Here is an 18,904-nt window from a genome sequence, read left to right as displayed (position 1 = left end):
AATGACAGTCGTGGGAGAGATTGAGGAATTTATTCTCCTCAGTGTGGTAGGACATCACCAAGTCATGGGCAAATCACACTGATCCTGTTCACACTCAGGAAGTTCCAGAGTGTTTCCTGCCGTGTGTGGAACTCCACACACGCTGCTTCAAATTCCACGACATTACGGAACTTTACAGAAGGAAGAATAGAAGCTACAACCAAACCTAAACTACCATTAAACACCATCAACCTGGACCTGTGCTCCTCACTGGTGCCTCCATGGAGGGCAGTTCAAGACCAAGTCCACCTTCCACCTAGCAGAGTCTCAGCAGAGGGCAGAGAGTCCACCTCCTTGTCCTGGAGTCCTGGGGGCACAGGAGTGGGTGGGACACAGGAATGGGCGGGGCATAGTTCATTTTGACAGCAAGTCTCCTCTCTACCAAAAGTAATTAGAGATGAGCGACATTCCCTCTGTCCTCTCTCTCGCTCCCTCTTACACACAAACACACACACACACACACACACACTCCCTGCCTGCTGTGGGTGGAGGTGTTCCCTTCCTGCCGTCTGATGGCTTCCTGGCCGAGGCTCTGGGACTCCCTGCTGAAGGAGAGTTTTCTTCTCCTCCATCTTTCACCCTTGTCAACACAATCCTCACATCCATTCATCCATTCATCCCTGGTCCAGCGGGGGGCGCTCCACCCCTCACGGCTCTCACCTGGTCTCCACACAGCTCACACTGTTGAACACCTGTGACAAACTGGGCTTTATCTCATTAAAACCTTCAAAGCAGAAGTGAGTACTGTTTGGACGTTTTGAGAGGAAACAGTGACATCAAGTGGTCGTATTTTATATATATGTTGTTCATTCCAGACAGCTGGTATTACAATGTATTCTATTGACACAGTTAGCATTTTATCACTAAATTAGGACGGTGTCTTCTTTGTGTTGGCTCCTATTAAACTTAGAACATATTCATATTCTCTGCCTGCAAATTCAACTCTTTCTCACTGTGTGTGTGTGTGGGTGTGTGTGTGTGTGTGTGGGTGTGTGTGTGTGTCTTCATGTCACCCTCTGTCGGATGATCGTTTTCATTTCCATCTAATTATGTAGCATCTCTTTGTTATTAATACATCACCTGCTCATTATCTGGAAAGATATCAAAGATTATCGTCTACATGGGAACATTTACATCTGATGGCTTTTCAAAGTGCCGCTCTAAATATTGTGTGTGCGTGTGTGTGTGTGTGTGTGTGTGTGTGTGTGTGTGTGTTTAATTATTAATACTTCTATTTAAAAAATCAATTAATTTAATTTCTTAATAATTAATTGCAATTATAATCAAAACGCCTACTTTGCCATAGTAAACATACTTTGATGCAATTTTTTCATTTTTTCACTTTTATTTTTGACTCACTGGATTCAGTTTAAATTAAGTAACTTAAAAAAAAAAAAAAAAAAAAACTCTGCCAAACTGAATTAGTGAATCAATTTGCACAGTGAGCCCTGAAGGGAGCGCTCACAATATATTACTTTGCTTTATTATGTGGTTCCTAATTCACAGAACCTCCATTTAGAGCCAAAACGGTCTTAAAATTAAAAAAAAAAAAAATACAAATATTTGACAAAGTAACGTTAAATGTTTTCTGTATATTATATTGGCTGTACCAAATGCAGTTCACATTGTTGTACTCTGACCAGTCCAGATTGATTTAATAATCTTCAGCTGTAATTTCCAGGTGCATTTCTTTCATTCAATTGATCGTCCTTCCCTCCTGATCAATACAACATGGCAGTGCTTTTCCAGGGCCAACACCATAAATATATTGTCATGACGGAAGAAGGCCACCGCCTCAGCGGAGGCCGAACATAATGATATTCAAGAGGAGGCCCCCTGCTGGGAGGCAAGGCAAACTGTTCCTAAGCAACTACACACATTTTACAGCAGTGAGCGAACACACTGGTTAGACACTGGTTACACACTGGAGCCACAGTGAATAGAAGAGAATAGAAAACACTCATCAGGCTCATTCCCACATACCAAGAATTTGTTGGTCAAAGATGTATCACTGTGTGTATAAACAGACGCAGTGTGGTTGTGTTGTTCATTATTATTATTTTGCATGGTATGATGATGTCATGTGATTTTACAGTGTAGACAGAGGACCAGATGTCATGTCAAGGCTTGTAGACAGGAAATCTCGCGCCTCACCAGTGTTACTTGGTCTAACCCTGCCACCTAGTGGTGGAAGCTGGTAATAAACGTGCAATATGCCTTCCAAATGTCTGAGAAATGAAAATGTGACTCCCCAGTAAAAAAGAAAAACATCATAAATTGTTTCAGATGGTCAGGAATTTAGAGACCCAACTGCAAACCAATCATATTAAATACGGAAAAACTTTTCCTTCCTTAAGCAGTGGAGCGTAGTCGAGTCTCAGCACCTCATCGATCAGACCTTTGACCCTGGTGCTTCTCGTTTCTCACAATTTCATCCAAATGCAGTATTGCGATTCATTACAAGAGGAAGTGGATATTAATATTTCACTCGCCTGTTGCCGGAGTGTTTACTTGGCGTCCTTCCATGCAGGCCAATCAAAACGTTTTTAAACTCAACAAATATGTAAAAAGTGTCGATGTGACACAACCAATAAGTACTTTGCAGTTAAAGTGACAGCATGAGAGTGTGGCTGAAACATGAGCTGGTGTTTGATCCTTGTATAGTTTCTGATAATCAGAAGACAAATTAAAGCAACTGGGAAACTACTTGAGGCAAAAAAAAGGGCGGGAAAAGTACTTTTATTAATGAATTTCCAGTGGTGCTTCAACCAGGTGTGAGGCCTCAGAGTTGCTCCCACTGGGCCTGGCAGCAGAGTGTGTGTGTGTGTGTGTGTGTGTGTGTGTGTGTGTGTGTGTGTGTGTGTGTGTGTGTGTGTGTATGTGGAGCAGTGTGACAGTGCTGAAAACGCAGTGTCACTGCAGTGAAGCTTCACCATGTGAGCGGCTCAGAAGTTTGAAGGGTTGTTCTTCAGTAAGAACTCTGCCTGCAAGTGAGACACATCAGATGTTCAGGCGACTGCAGCCAGTGGCAGAGGGTTTGTTATTAATAATATGACACGTTAACAACACTCAAAGAATGCACATCATCATCAGCATATAGTCTGTCACAGCCTGGCCTGAAGGGTCCAGCAGTGTGTAGTTACCAGGTAGTCCTCGGGGTTGGCTGGTCGGACTTTGCAGCACTGGATGAGGCCCTGGGTCAGTGTGGGCATCAGCTGCTCCTTCAGGTACTCTCTGACGGGGACGGACTGGGCCTCCAACATCTCCTCCTCCTCCCTCACGGCCTCCTGCAGGCACTCCGTCTGGTGCAAGCATTTGCCGCAGTCAACAGCTGCGTTGAACACCTTCCATCCCCCTAGTGGACGGCGTTGGTACGTACCCAGTCCTGCCACCGGGCGGCCCTCCTCTCCTCCTCGGCCTTCTCCAGGGCCTCCCTGCGAGCTCGCTCCTCGCCGTCGTCCTCCCTCTGCTCCTCCTGCTCCTCCTGGGGGCTGGGACCGTAGTTCCTGGGCTGGCCAATGGTGTCGTAGATCTTCTGGATCAGGGGCAGGCACTCCTTGTGGTTGTTACTGTTGATCTCTAACAGACATGGATATATACATACATATACACACATATAATATATATTTACAAATCATATATGGTTTAATGTATTGTATTTTACATCATGCTGTGTGGATTACCGAGGTGTAACGGTGAGATGTCGATCTCGTCAAGGTACTGCAGGACCGTGTCGTTCTCTGCATCGTTCTCTCTGTACTTGCTCAGCCTGCCCAGGAAGTGGTCCTGCTCGTAGTTGTGCTCCTGGATCACCTTCTCAGGGAGGTTCATGACTCGATCCCGCAGCAGCTCGTCAGAGGCCTCCAGGTAAACCACGCACTCTGAAACACGTGGACTCTGGCAGGTTAGACTTGGGAAGCTTGGGAAGGTATTGAACTGCGTGATGTCATTCAGACTGCTGTTGTGTTTCGGCAGTGACAACCTGGCAAAATCCTGTTGCTTTTTGGAGGAGCCACGAACGATACGTCGTCTGATTCTTGTTCGTCTGCAGGAATAGAGAGCGGGGACAGTTTTGGCGTCGCAGTTCCACCAGTGAGCACTGACAGCCGTGGACCAGAGAAGAAGACGTCTCACCGGAGAAGAGCTCCCTCGCCTGCTCGTACGTCTTCGGGAAGCCGTCCAGGACAAAGCCCTGGTTTTTACATGGGTTGGACATCAACTTATCCTTCACCACTTTCACTAGCAGCTGGTCATCTAAAAGTCCTGAGGGAAGAAAATCATCATCGCATTGTAGTAAAATAATTGGTTGAGATCCGACCCTGTCACTATTAAACACGTTCAATATGAGAAGAAACACAGACGGCCTCAGGACGAACTGACAGCAGGAAGTCAAACCTTCATTCTGCTCCATGCTTTCCTTCAGGCTGGTCAGCAACCTCTGGGTCTCTACAGCAGCATCGTTGTTCTCTGCGTCAGGGTCGGGATTCTTGACCGCAGTCTCCTGGAAACGAGTTTCACAAAGCAGAGCGGAGAGAATTGTTGAGTAAAAACCTCTGTGTGTTGTGTTTTCCACCTTTGGGTGCTTTATGAGACCCTCACCAGTTGTGACATGGCCTGTGAGATGGTTTCTTTCAGTTTGATGTGATGCAGTTTGAAGTGCTTGGAGATGTGTTGGGACATGGTGCTCTTCCCCACCGCAGGAGGTCCCAGGACACAAACTCGGATTGGCTGTCAAGACAGAAAGGGATTCATCTTCCATTCATTCCATTCAGCTACACAAATCCAGATGTTGAGTGTATACCAGCAGTCTCCTGGTGTGCCTGTACTCCTCCACGACACGTCCAATGTTCTTCACCAGACCAGATGCACACAGCCAGTTGATGGAGAACAAGTCTTTGACATGGACGGCCTCCATTCGAAGGTTGACGAGCATGGAATCAATTTCCATCACCTGCCACCAGAGGAGAAGGTGAACTAAGCTGTGAAGCATCACCAGGTTCCACACCGAGGAGCCCAGAACCTCGGAGAACCCAGCTGACATGGAGGTCTCTATGTTGACGATCAACTTGTGTTATATTCTGTCTGTATTACCACCATCAGAGAGACAAGACTACGAGTGATTCAAGATGAATTCTGCTTCTGGACTGGACGTACACTCAGGTCATCGATGAGGAAGGCCTCCTCAACCGCTTTGGTCTGGATGGTTCCTCGTCCCAGAGCGCAGGCAATGGTCTGAGGAGGAAGTACGCCTTATATGATGTAATGTTGTCTACACATACCAGAACCACAGTACCGTCCACAACTGAGTTAGACCACGCTGAGATGTTTCTGAAGCACACAGACCTTTGCTATCCTCATCATGGTGTTGTCAGAGTTGTCCACCGCCAGCAGGTAGTATGGCTTTGGTGGATATTGGATCACGTTCTGGATCACACTTTGAAATGCATGCACGTGCACACGCACACACACACACACACACACACACACACACACACACACAGTGAGAGTGAGGCACAGCAAATTTCACTTTGTCTCACTGTGAATCAGAACAATGAAAGACTTTATGAAGACGAAGCTTCTACCTTGCTAGATCCCGAATGTGAATCATGGGAACGACATTATTCCCGTCTCCAAACACCGTGAGATCTTGGTCCTTTCCCAGCCATGATGTCTAATGAAACAAACAGAAGGATATACAACACATAGACTCCACTTCTACAGCGTTTGAACAGCGGACTCTCATCCACCCAAGTGACACAGGGAGCAATCTGGAGCTGAGTGTCTTGCCCGAGGGCGCTTGACAAAGAGCAACAACTCCAACCGTCGACTTTTACCCCACTGCTCAGCCGCTGGGCGACAATCGAAACGATGATGAACAGCTTTTTAGATCCTACCTTGAAAAAGTAGTGCAGGATCTGCTCTCCCATCCCATACTGAAGACCTGATGCCACCACATATGTGGAGAACAACGCCTTGTTCTGAAGGCACCGAGCATAAAAGGGGAAAAGGAGAGTAAGAATTCCCAGGCGTCTTCTTTGTGTATATTGTCGCTCTTATGACTTCTGAGACGCACAGATTTGCCCAGTTTCACCACCCTCTTCTCCAGGTCAATGTGTGGTTTGAAGTTTGCATGTGCTTTTCTCCTCCAGAAGAGCTCGTCGGTGAATGGAAGCTCTGGATCATCCTGGTGGACAACACAACAGCAGAGGAGCAGCTTCGTCATTTATCTCATGTGCTTCTACAATGTGAGCCAACAGGTCTGTGTAGAATAAAGATTCTACTACAGTTACTCCTAAAACATACTGAAAACTTTTTATATCATCAATTAACATTTTAATGGGATTAGGCTGGAATTGATAAAAGAAGAAGCATTGAAAACATCGTTGACAGTATGAAACGAACTGCCCATTGTTACAGGAAATTTGTTTTATTCAAAACTGATATACCGTCACTAAAACTACTCAATATTTTTGGATCATCTTTCCCAGCAGTATTTCAATGACATGGGGTGGACAGGTGTGCACACGTGCGTTAGTGAGGCTCCACCTACAGGATCCACGGCTTTGCTGCAGGCCCAGGTCATCACCGTGGAGACCAGGATGAAGATCTTCTGCCCAGGAAACTCTTCCATTTTATCGTGAAGAGCTGAAAATATCATTCACAAGTGAAAACTCGAGCAGTATCACAGCTTCCAAGCCCAACATTCTCTTCAAATTCCCATATTTAACATCAAGAAGCTTGTTGTGGCTTTCACCTCCCATCTATCGTTTTATCCTGGATGTTCTAATAGCTCTGGACTTTTGGATCAGCTCACCAGAAAGAGCCCAGTGGGCCTCCTCCACCTGCTCCACCTGCTGGGTGATGTTGTAAATAATAACATCGCAGCTCATGAATTTTGAAAGCAGCTCGTTTCTGTCTGGATTCTGGCACAGACACACAAAAACAGTTTTGGTTATAGAAAAACTGTTGATGTCTGAAGTACCTCAGATCATCAACAACAACAACAACAACAACAACAACAACCAGGTACTCCTCCAGCATGTGCTCTCTCTTCTCCTCCACTCTGTCAGTCGTTCCAACGACGTGAAACGCTCGCACTTTGCCGTAGTCCTCCGACAGCATGACGTCATCCTCCGCGTCGATCTCTCCTGCGACGTGGTCCAGTGACACCACCATGCACTCGGACAAGAACTGCACATGAGACAGTGGAGAAGTGGAGAGACAGTGTCCAGCTACAGTGCCTCCAGTGAGTAAACCCCAGTGGAGACCCAGTGTGCAGCTCCCTCCACTCACCTTGGCGATGTTTTCAGAAGCGTACGAGTCGATGTCGTTGATGAAGACTCTCCTCGGGAAGATTTTACTCTTGTCCATTTCTTCTTCTCTCGGCTACGACTCCGACAGACAGACAGACAGACAGACAGACGCCTCTTTGTGGTTCCTTCGTCAACTCAAAGAACCGCCACTACATTTGTGTTGCACACCTATTATGACAGTGTGGTAGATTCATGACGACGACCTCCAGGTGCTGAGGGGACGACGGTCTATCGGCAGCTACGAAGCTTCAAGTCTAACAGAAGCTCCACCTTCAAAGAGCTGCTGCCGCTGCTGTGGATCGTAGACATTACACACATCTGACAAATGTGATCAATTGTTGTGAATGTTTTGTCATTCAATTTTCGTACACGATTGATTTCTCTTTGAAAGAAACCAAACAATCAATCAATCAATCAATCAATCAACCAATGCAATCGCCAATACCGAGCGTGGGTTAGTTGAGTTTCTTAAGATCCATAGACTGTAATTCCATGATTAAAGCAGTGGCACCTCTTCTTTGGTGACCTGGAGTTCACTACTGGAGAGATCATTCAGTCATTCAGACATGAAGTATGTGTCAGTGGTTGAAAATACTACTGTACTACTACTACTACTACTACTACTACTACTACTACGAGCCAACAGTGACGGTCTCCTTGTGGCGGAGCTTCACGGGGATGATGAGGAATAAGAAACAATGCATCGCAAGAAGAGGAGGAGAATGACAAAAGAAGCGCGATGCCCGCGAGCTCTCGTTCATTAAAAAAGTGCTGGTTATCAAAGACATAATAATTAAACAAGACAGGAACCAGAGAACTAAGTTGTATCCGAAATAAACGCACAATCTCTCTCTCTCTCTCTCTCTCTCTCTCTCTCTCTACCACAAAGCCAGGAAAGCGCGCGCACTGCCATTCTGAGGAAACATTGTTGTTGCCCGTTGCCATAGAAACAGACAGCCTCACCCCCAGACTGGAAACACTGACAGGAAGTCACGCAGATAAAAACTAAAACAAAACAACACGAAAAACATGTAACAAAAACAGGCTTTATATTCATAAAATTATGACAAACAGTTCCGTTAAATCTGCTGCCGTTGACTTGGAACTGCTGAGCAAGGGCAACAAAGCGTCTCTACACACTCACCATTCAATTCAGCAGTCAAGCCACTAGTTCACTTTCCATATGTCTATCATATCTAGGAAATGATTGACATGAGCTAATGATTGAATTGACTTGCGTGTCTTGTAAGAGAAAAAAATAGTTTAAAATCCCTCAAAACGTGGGGTTGAACGGCCCACGATGCTGCGACCCAATCAAAGTGTCAACTGTCAGTGGCGACAGTGTGGTGAAAAACGACAAAAACACGTTCAGCCTTTTTTGAGAAGTGTAGTAAAGTGAAGTAGTTGTATGAATGAACCACAAGGTGGCAGTGTTGTTACATGCAGGAGAGTAGTTGCGCCAAATCAACGACAAATCACATCAGTGGATCAGTCAGAGGAGGAAACAGCGCCGCTACTGGCAGCTTTTCCTTCATTCACACATTTTAATTGTTCACGAAGAAACGTTGCGCTCATCCTTAAAGCACTTCAAGATATCAGGTCATTCATGTGTAGTCATCATACGGATAATAAAGCAGCATCACAGAGTTTGTCACAACATACACATACAAAAGCAATTAAAAGACTTCAACATACAAAGTGACAGTTAAATTATCTCAGGCACATTGTTGGTTGCATTCATCACTGTTTTCTTCATTAACACCCCTGTCCAGCACGGTGGTGAAGATCAACCAGCCTGGACGCTGCGCTGCAGTTCGCCGTCACGCTGCCGTCACTCTGCCGCCACAGCAAAGTTGTCAAACTGAGCCAGTTCAAAGGAGTGCGTTCCTATGGCAGCCCAGCCACTAGGTGGCGTCAGCACCACACTGTTCTTCCACAGCTGGTAACCGTTGAGCTGCCCTGAGGCCAGCTGGCCCTGCAGACACACGGAGACACCGGGGTTATTATGGGATGTTACAGTGGAGCCCCACTGGAGACAATTATGTGCACTGTGGCCCAGTGGTGTCAAACTCAGTGGGGTCAAAGGTCAAACTGGGACAATGTCTGAACCAACCGTCTTATATGCAGTCAAATAAGATGAATGTGGCACAAAGCAAAGCTGAATACTTGACCATCAATAACTTCATGTTGCACACACATTTAAAAAAAAAAAAAAAAAAATACAAGAAAAACGCAAAGAAATCAAAATAAAATGTCAATAAAAATGGTGATTTGCACATTTGAAAACAGAACAGCAACAAAAAGTCGGCGCTGACCTTGACAGTGAGTGACAGTGTGTGCCAACCATAGGCTCGCGTTCCAGACTTTCCCTCAGCCAGGATCGTCTGGCCCGCTGGGTCAGAACAGAATTAACACAAAGACACTCAAAAAACTGCCCGCAACTCTCGTTCTAAATTCAGAGACAATTCAGTGCAGTGGGGTTTAAAATATCTTCTGATCAGCCAACGAGATTGAAACTCTCAGAACAAGCTGACGTGTGAATAAACTGTTTTCTCGGGTTTCTCAAGGTGCAGCCCAGGCGTGAGAAGACGGTGAGGTCACTGACCGAGGTCGTTGGACACCTTGTAGGTGCCGTCAGCAAACACCCAGAAGAAAACTCCCTGTGTGTTGCGAACAGCCTGGCCTCCTTTATTCACTCTGGCTGCGATGAAAACACCTCCAGTGTTCCTGCGCTCCATGAACACATCGCACGTCACCGTCAAGTTCTCCCTGCATGGGAACACAGTCACAGTCAAGAACAGAATAGAATAGAATAGAATAGAGTAGAATAGGACAGATGGACTTTCGTGATCCCGAACTGGGAACTGCGCTGTACAAAAAATAAAGTGTGCAGAAATTACAAAAACATTAAAGTCAAAGACAAGATTTGCTTCTTGAAGATTTCAGCTCCAGTTGTTATTGTTGTTATTGTGATGCATTTTTCATCTTCTCACAAACGCACTGCCAGGCTATTTGCTATTTTCAGGCCTTGACCTGAGTGGACAGGAGCTTCCGTCCTCAATATTAATGCATCCCATAGTAACCCCACCCACCCCAGGGACCTTCTGAGGAGCACAGTAGCTCCTGTCTTAACACCTCCTTATTTCTTATAAATATGTGTATTTTGTTTCTTTCTCGTCTTTTTTATGAATATAGTTTTGCTTCTTTTGCACTGTACTGACGCTGTCATTTCCCCACTGTGGGATTAATAAAGGCTTCTATTCTATCTCATGTAGCCTTGTGTCTGTGATAAGAGAAAGCGCCAGTAATGGTGGATGTCTTCTGAAGACACGATGGGTGACAGAGCTTCAGCCTCACCAGTTATAATCTCCGATGACGCTGATGGTCTGGTCGGCGTCGGCCACCCATGTCACTGGCCGCTGGGTGACCACCTGCCTCAGGGTGAAGACGTGGGGTCCCGGGTCGCTCATGTTGATGAAGTACTCAAACACCCCCGTCTGGTCGGCAAAGTTAGGAGCCTCCGAGAAGGCAGGGTTGCCTGAACACACCAGGAAAAAAAATCACTGCAGGGTTCCCTGAACACACCAGGACAGTTCACTGTACTGCAGGGTTCCCTGAACACACCAGGACAGTTCACTGCAGGGTTCCCTGAACACACCAGGACAGTTCACTGCAGGGTTCCCTGAACAGCAGTGACTTGTCCTGGTGTCCTGAAGTAAACCTTTACATTTTCAATGGGTTTCAGCCAATATGTCTACATCATGAACAAATGTAATGATGTCACAGTAGCTATGGAGTTTTCAAATACAAGATATAATGTTTCAGCAGGTAACCAGTAGAAATGCAGTATTTTTGGGGGGTGCTACTGCAATACTTACGGACATTGAAGTCGTCCTTGTAGTTTTTGGGGAAGGGCTGTGATGGGGGAGGGGAGGGGTAGCTGCCCTTCTGGCCTGTCGTCACAGTGGTGAGGGTGTAGACCTCATCTTCTGCCAGACTCAGGGTAAAGGATCCATCTAGAAGCTGAGCAGGAGACCAGAGAGGAGAGCACAGACACGCTGATGATCTAAAGTCACCTGAAAGAGGAGAGGGAGTGAAGGAGTGAGTCTCACCCTGAGAGGAGCCAGTCTGTGGAAGAAGGAGGGCTTCTGGGTCTGGAAGTTAAACTGCGAGCGCCACACCTGCAGCTTCTTGATGGAGGCCTGGTGAGAAGAACACCAGTGATGGGACCGACTGCAAGCTCACAACATCACAACCTGGTGGCTGAAACCTTGAGGAGACTCACAAACGATCCGTCCAACTGGAAAGTTGAATTCTGGGCCGTCACGTTGAAGTGAGGGAGAGGCGGTCTGATACACTCAGAGTGGTCGTGTGTCTGGGAAAATACATCAGCAAGTAAATGTAAAGGTTTGGAGCAGTTTGAGGAGAACAGCAGCCATCAAAAATGTACTTTTACATACAATTTTTTTCCCTCAATTTTCTAGATTGTACGTTTAAAATTGTAACAAAGACATTGAAAACTTCCCTGCCCTGCTGTCACAGTGACTGTAACAGTCACAGTCACTGTGGCAGTGACTGTTGTCACTGCGCTGTTACAGTCACTGTTACAGTCACTGTTACTTGCTTAAACATGCAATAAAATAATGATGCCTTGATAGATCAGCAACATCAACTCCAACAATTAAGACTGAAGAAAAACATTAAAGCCACACAGGAGTCAATCATCTGCACAGCTGGTATTAATAACCTTTGACGAGTTATATATTATTATATTATGATAGTATGTATGAAGATGGTAACTTGCCATAGTTTCTATGATGACGGTGAGGTTTCCCTGGCCGTCAGTCAAGGCTACGTAGCTGCCTCCTGCAGCCAGGTGTCCTACAGTCTGCAGGTAGCTCCATCCTGGTTGGACGAACTGAGTGGTGTGAGCTGCAGCAACAACAACCACATCATCTCAGCCATGGAGGAGCCATCACAATTCACTCAGGACAAAGATGCCAGGTCCATGTCAGTCCAGACCTGTGATCCAGATGGGTGAGTCCACCACATAGTGGCCACTCCACGGCTCCTCAGCCGTCATCAGCCCATCTCTGCTGAAGGGCAGAGCATCGTAGTAGCTGGCCACCAGGTTCCAGGAGATGGTGCTGGAGGAAGACCAAGGAAGAAGAACCAGAAGAAGAGGAGGAAGATGAGAAGAACACATTGTATTGAACATGGAAAACACTTTCAATGTCAACATTGATATTCATTGATAAATCCTCCAGATAAAACAGTGGCCTTTTTCCACAGGCTGATAATACATTTAAAAATAGAATAACAACAATGAACCAATGAAGTCAGTGGGCCAGAGTTTGACAGAGTTTGGATATTTACGCAGTCATGAGTCCGTTGATGTAGTTCTGGTTGAGGATTCGAGCCCAGCAGCCGCCCCCAATGTCGTCGTTGAAGGTGCTGTAGTCCTCCGAGGACCAGAGCCTCTTCTGAGTCTTCAGAGCATCCAGCACCGTGGTGGTGCCTGGGTAGTGGGCTCTAGAACACCACAGACCATCAAGCATCAAGAACATCAAGCATCAACAACCTGAAGCAGAAACCACAAGCAAGTCGAGCAAGAAGGTGGAACAGGTATCCAGGTTTAGGTGTGCAGGGCCACCGTAGTTCACTGGCAAGATCAAGAGAGGGGGGGGGGGGAATGAAAGACGCTGCAATCTAAATCGTAAACACTTGAGGTCGCTATTTATTCTTCAAAATCTCCAAATTTTATCCACTGGACCTTCAATGGAGCTGTCGTTCTGTCAGTGGGCCAGGAGAGGGCACCAGGACTGAACTGGACTGAACTGAACTGGGCTGTTGAACTGAAAACACAGTGACTGAAACCACCAAGCCACCAACTTGTGGGTTGCAACCCAGAAGTGGGGTCCCAGGGGTGTTTTGATTGGGTCACGGTCTCGTGGGCAGTTTGCTTTATTATTTGAGAGGGATTTTAAAAATCTATATTATTCACAGAGGAAATGTTGCTCATTCATTTTGGAGGACACACAAATCAATTCAATCATTGATTAACAAGACACGATACAAACTGGGCGTCTAGCGTTTTGCTTCTTGTGAAAGTCACTGCGAGCAGTGGCCAATCCAGAGGCGGGACTTCCTGTCACTGCAGAAGTCGTTCCTCAGTGTTACTCATACAACTGTGACAGCTCCTCCTGCTGCCTGCTCAGCAGATGTGCTTCCTCTCTGGTGCAACTGTCAGGAAATGTGTCAGCATTTCTCACATGTAAATAACAACTTATTTAAGCTTCACGCATGCACTGTCGACCAGTGGGGGGGGGGGGGGCTGCCTTTACTCATTCAAGTACAATAAACTGGACTGGTCCTCAAACACCACACAAGAAGGGCCAGCGTGGCCTACACCTGCTGAGGACCCTGAGGTCCTCCAGGGTCAGCAGGGTCCTTCACTGGACCTTCTATGACACTGTGGTGGCCTCTGCAGTGTGCTACGCCATTTGTGCTGGGGCAGTGGAGTCAAACCAGTGGGAGGTAAAAAACCAAATGACTTTTATTGGACTGCCAGTATACACTTTCATTAAGGTATTTATGGGCAGTACGTCCAGCTGTTAATATAAAATCATAAATCAAGCCAAATTACACACACTGGACCTTTAATGGTGACACACACACACACACACAGAGGCACACTGAAGGTTGCAGTGTATCTGCAAGGCCTGCAGGTGGCAGCAGAGAGGGCGAGCTCCTACCCTATGACGTCCACGGCTCTGCTGAGCTCGGGGTCGAGCAGCAGCGACAGGGCCACGGGCTCCCACTGGTTGTCACTGGCTACGATCCTGACCCCCTCCAGACCACTCTTGTCCAGAGTGTAGCGTAGCAGCTGACACAGTAGCACACACACACACACACAACACAACACAACACAGGACTTTAATAGGAGTATTCATAAGAATTGAAGGCAGCTTTGAAGTATTTTAAAAACTTCATGGGAGGACGTAGCGCACGCAGTTAAAGGTCCAGTGTGTAATATTTGGAGGTTTTGAAGAAGAAACAGCGATATCTAGTGGTCACATTCTAGACTGCAGCACTCTTTCACTCTTCTGAGCTTGCCAGTGCACTACGGTGGCCCTGTGCACCCAAACCTGAATACCTAGTCCACCTTCTTCTTCTTGGTTTTCAGCCTAAATACCAAACATTATGCTGTCAGACAGCTGGATTGGCCACACCAGGCTTCCTTAGAAAGACATAAAAACACACATCCTGTCGTCCATTCCGTCTAAAGTCACACACGATTCTGGAGCACTGGGGTTCTGGGGTTTGTCCTTCAACACACATCCTGATGCACTCTGCTGTTGCACTCCATCATCGCCCCCTGGTGGACACAGACCACTGGGCAGCTTGGATGGACTGGATTGGACCGCACTACAGCCTTTCACTGAGGGCCTCAGCCATCCAAGGGCCGTCGCAACTGTATGAATACAATCATATTAACTAGGGGTACTACCGATACCTGACACAATACCAGTACGGGGTATCACTGGTATCCCTATGATATTATTGTGTTCGGTATTCGATACCGATACCAGTATGGGGTATTGCTAGCAATACCGGGCTTGAGTACTCTACTCTAAAATATCTGCCAATACCACACTGACAATTTTGGTTTGTACTGCAGTGAAACTTGTTTTAGAAAAACTTGCAGAGGAATGTTGATCAAATAACAAATACAAAAAAATAAAAGTCATGCTATAATGTATAATGGCCTTATTAAGTACTCAGTATTGGTATCAGTGAATGCTGAAATGCAAGTACTGGTACTTTAATGGTTCTGGTGTATCACTAATATTAACAATATTGTAAAATGGCTCCGTCTGAGTATTTATTCAAGTTACCAATGGAGTGCTTTCGCGTAAAACCACTATCGGGTATCGCTACTGATATCGATACCGGTATCGGGTATTGCTAGCGATACAGGGGTTGAGTACTCTACTCGTACTGGTAAAATAGGTACCGATACCACAACATCGATACCACTTGTATATGTATGTATATGACAATTGTGTTCAACTTGTGTTTGTACTGCGGTGAAACTTGTTCATGCTGTAGCAACCAAACTGTGCAGGCAGAGTTCAAACCTGAAAGTCATCAACGGGTGTCAAATACTCACAAACACTGTCTGCACTGTTTCATGTTCACTTTCAATTGTAAAAAGTGTCAGGAAGAGAGGTATCACATGACCATCCCAATCAACTGCTCCAGGTGTAGGTCACCACTGCCCGCCCCCTGAGAGGCTCTTAGGACTGACCTGTACTCACCCAATCACATCAACACTACTGTAGAGAAGCGGTTCAACCAATAGAGAACTAGCAATTTCCCACGAGCCGTCTGCTGCCACGACGGCCACGCCAGCGAGGCCAACTCTATCCAGCAGGCGGCGCAGCACCTTGGCAACAGAGACACACCCTCAGAGCAGCCACAGCAGTCAGATACAGGCTAGCCAAAGGTCAAAGGTCAAGGTGTACGACTCAAATACAGTGCTACGTATGCAACGTTTGAGGCTACTTCTGTCTTTTCACTCCCATCAACGCTGAGCTTTAATAGAATCACTGCACTACCACACCCAGAATTATGTAGTGTGTGTGTGTGTGTGTGTTAAACATGTTGCCGTCGCTCAGACTCACCTTGATGTAGGTGCTGTCATAGTTCCGCTCGTTCCAGATCTGAGGGAAAATAAAAAATCAATAGGAAATCAACACACGTGCGCCTAAAAAACACACAAAAACAACATTTTCTTTTCACATGTTCAGCCGATGCCAGGCAGACATCAGCATTCCCAGCCCAGTGGCTTCTCTAAAGGGCGTTTTTGACGAGGAGGACCCACCCACCCCCACATAGTGGATGTCCAGGTCGTGGTACTGCTTGGCTCCCAGGATCCACTTGACCACGTATGACGCAGTGATGTCTGGGAAGTCGTAGGGCCAGTTTTTGCCGTTGCCCACCCAGCCAGGGAAGGCCCAGGGCAGAGCTGCAGCCACAACCACACAAAGCACAGTCACTCGACATGCGGCACACAATAATACAGTCGTTCTAGGGCCAAATGATGTCAATTTAAATGTCCAAACTACGCGATTGCATTTCAAAATCAACAATGTTGGTGAAGTAAATTCAATTGTGAGCAATATTACGATAAAACAATTGTACGTCAAGATAAAGTGAAGTCAGAAACATTGATTTTTGACAAGTTGCAATCAATGTTTCCACTGTGTGTAGCAGCATTTGAATGGTCCGCTACAGCAAAAGCATCTATGTCCCTTTGAGTCAACAGAGGGCGCCGGTCGGTGTTCTGACCGATGAGTGTGATGTTGGGGTTCCTCTTCTTGGCCTCCTTCATCAGCCACCACTCGTAGCCTCGGAAGTAGTTCTCATCGTCCTCATAGTGCATGTGTGACGGCTCCGTTCCATCTGAGAACACACACACACACACACACACACACACACACACACACACACACACACACACACACACACACACACACACACACACACACACACACACACACACACACCTTGTTTTACATTAACAGTCACTCTGTTAATATTGAGTTTGTTTGTTTTTTGACAGTATCAGCACCAGCTGACAGCAGGTTGATAGTCAATCAGTCAATCAATGATTTTCAAAGCAGGATATTGATTTAAAAAACTCAATACCAAGGCAGTGTGATAGCAAATCATGGGGCACTTCTATAATAACTGACTCTAGGATAATAAAGACTGACACACCTTTGTTAAAAGTGTGTCAGTGTGTCACGATAGATATATTGCCGTCGTTTATTCAACTTGGTTTCAAATGTACGGAAGTGTGTTGCATTCACTTGGGAAAAAAAGGATCTGTTTTACAGAGGAATTCATTTTTTTTTGTTTTGCCGACTAATTAGCAATTTTTTTATCCAGCCCTGTTTCTTTGGGGTTGTTTGCTTCCATTAAAACACAGGGGGGAAAAAAATCACTCAGAAAATCAGAAGAAAAGAAAAAGACCTCGAGAAACAGAGCTTTTCCCCCCAAGTGAATGCAATACGCTTCCGTAGAACTGTTCCAATGGAACGCCAAACAGTTAATGGTGACTGGGGTCTTGTCAGGATGTCCATCAGATTATAATCTCAGTTTATAATCTAGAATTTGATGAGGACTAATCACATGATGAGGAGACTGACCGGTGCTCTGAGCGTCTCCTCCGATCTCCACCTTCAGGATTTGCAGAGACGCTCCAAAGTTCGGCTGGAACAAAGACGACAAGGGGAGATAATAAAGAGAGATAACAATGAGTGGCGAGTTTGAAAAGTGGGGGATTATTCACTCGTTGATTGATGGGTGAGTTACCTTGAAGAGGTAGTCCAGTATCTGGCTCCTGTACGGCTCCTGGTAGTTGACCAGCAGGCGAGACGTCGCCTGAAAGCACCGAACCGACAACGCGTTTTCATCACGTTATGGCAAAAAGGACTGTGTGTCGTGTTTGTCCTGGTTTGGAACCAGGAAGTGAATTCTTGTGACCGACTCACCCCGCCGCCGCTCAGACCTCCGACTCCGTCGAACACTCGGCCGAGTCCGTCCGAGTCGGTGAGGACGTAGAGCAGCGAGGCAACCGGCTGAAGACACGGAGAGACCAGGAGGAGAACCAGCGACCATCGGAAGTTCATAATTGCAGCGACAGCGGCTCCAATGGGAGTCAGTCACGTGACAGCACTGACTCGCAGCGAGCACTCTTCTGCCTCTGCTGCGGCCGCTGCCGCTTCTTGGTCTTTTTCTTCTTCTTCTTTGGAGTTGTTGATTTGTGACGGTTGACAGCTAACTTCTTATGCGCCTTACCGCCACCTAGTGGGCAGAGTGCGGTACACTTCGAAGGGAAAACTAATAAATGATCTCTTATCAACTCAATCTCGTTCCATCCCCCACTAAAATCTCATCCAAGTTTGCATTTCACTACACAACTGCGTAGTTCAAATGGCTCCGCTTCCTTCAGCAACAATATGAGTGAATGACTTTGAACAGAATTGATTTCTTTGAAAACCTTTAAACACAAAAAGTAACCAGCATGTTTTTTCATTGTCAGGAGCAGAAAGTGTAAAATAAATAAATAAATAAATAAATTATAGGGAGTAAAAGTAAATAGCCGTCAGAAAAAATAAGAAATACAGATACCTTCAAAAAATCTCAAAAATCTCAAAGTATTTGTACTTTGTTAATTGCTAAACTAAAAAACAATACCAGTACTAATACTAATATTTAAAAAAAAAAAAAGTCTTGGTGCATATCTGTTTGTCACCACCAGGTGTCAGTGTTACCAAAGACAACACAGCATACTCGCTGTTTCGCTTCGTTCTGATTTATTTTCCTCCTCACCATTCTGGTTCCGAGAGCGCAAAACTCCTTTTCAGCAGAGTGTGTTGTTCAACACCAGATGGTGCTGGAGGTCCAAATATCATTGATATGCAGGCACTGTCTGTCTACCTCAGGTGGTCGGAAAAAGTAAAGTCATACGGTTTGTTTGG

At 46.0% G+C, this 18,904-nt stretch overlaps 2 protein-coding genes across 3 annotated transcripts; both read right to left on the bottom strand.

Annotated features, from left to right (window-relative positions):
• Positions 1-2,888: 2,888 nt before the first annotated feature.
• Positions 2,889-7,920, bottom strand: ak7b (adenylate kinase 7b). The gene is made up of 18 exons (XM_076027754.1): positions 7,333-7,920; positions 7,063-7,230; positions 6,854-6,962; positions 6,590-6,684; positions 6,113-6,223; positions 5,934-6,017; positions 5,622-5,710; positions 5,383-5,473; positions 5,194-5,271; positions 4,841-4,990; positions 4,639-4,767; positions 4,435-4,540; positions 4,174-4,302; positions 4,022-4,084; positions 3,723-3,920; positions 3,419-3,618; positions 3,183-3,341; positions 2,889-3,023 (listed from the first exon to the last, which is right to left on the bottom strand). The coding sequence occupies exons 1-18, from the start codon at positions 7,408-7,410 to the stop codon at positions 2,985-2,987; spliced, it is 2,076 nt and encodes a 691-aa protein (XP_075883869.1). The 5' UTR covers positions 7,411-7,920; the 3' UTR covers positions 2,889-2,984.
• Positions 7,921-8,723: 803 nt separating this feature from the next.
• On the bottom strand, positions 8,724-18,155 carry galcb (galactosylceramidase b). Of its 2 annotated transcripts, none has more exons than XM_076027753.1 (17): positions 17,915-18,155; positions 17,736-17,804; positions 17,570-17,633; positions 16,707-16,820; positions 16,244-16,383; positions 16,040-16,078; positions 15,674-15,801; positions 12,729-12,884; positions 12,375-12,499; positions 12,157-12,284; positions 11,638-11,727; positions 11,465-11,554; positions 11,231-11,375; positions 10,710-10,890; positions 9,958-10,121; positions 9,668-9,744; positions 8,724-9,327 (listed from the first exon to the last, which is right to left on the bottom strand). In XM_076027753.1, the coding sequence occupies exons 1-17, from the start codon at positions 18,050-18,052 to the stop codon at positions 9,184-9,186; spliced, it is 1,992 nt and encodes a 663-aa protein (XP_075883868.1). In that variant the 5' UTR covers positions 18,053-18,155; the 3' UTR covers positions 8,724-9,183. The 2 variants fall into 2 exon arrangements, with proteins under 2 accessions (XP_075883868.1, XP_075883866.1); XM_076027751.1 differs by lacking the exon at positions 15,674-15,801 and adding an exon at positions 14,108-14,238.
• Positions 18,156-18,904: the final 749 nt, after the last annotated feature.

The sequence above is a fragment of the Nelusetta ayraudi genome, unplaced genomic scaffold, assembly GCF_046127955.1.
Source record: "Nelusetta ayraudi isolate G7.1 ecotype Tasmania unplaced genomic scaffold, CSIRO-AGI_Nayr_v1 ptg000021l, whole genome shotgun sequence".
Lineage (NCBI taxonomy): Eukaryota > Metazoa > Chordata > Actinopteri > Tetraodontiformes > Monacanthidae > Nelusetta > Nelusetta ayraudi.
This window is presented reverse-complemented; position numbering and strand designations above follow the sequence as displayed.

Excerpts from the sequence above, each read along its gene's own strand:
- galcb (XM_076027751.1), bottom strand. The coding sequence starts at position 18,052 with ATGAACTTCCGATGGTCGCTGGTTCTCCTCCTGGTCTCTCCGTGTCTT. Across the intron at positions 16,079-16,243 it reads TGGACATCCACTATGTGGGG|ATCTGGAACGAGCGGAACTA; the intron begins GTGGGTGGGTCC and ends ATTTTCCCTCAG. Across the intron at positions 11,728-12,156 it reads CCGTCATCATAGAAACTATG|ACACACGACCACTCTGAGTG; the intron begins GCAAGTTACCAT and ends GTATTTTCCCAG.
- ak7b (XM_076027754.1), bottom strand. The coding sequence starts at position 7,410 with ATGGACAAGAGTAAAATCTTCCCGAGGAGAGTCTTCATCAACGACATC. Across the intron at positions 5,711-5,933 it reads TCCTGCACTACTTTTTCAAG|ACATCATGGCTGGGAAAGGA; the intron begins GTAGGATCTAAA and ends TTGTTTCATTAG. Across the intron at positions 3,921-4,021 it reads AAGCAACAGGATTTTGCCAG|AGTGCGTGGTTTACCTGGAG; the intron begins GTTGTCACTGCC and ends CACGTGTTTCAG.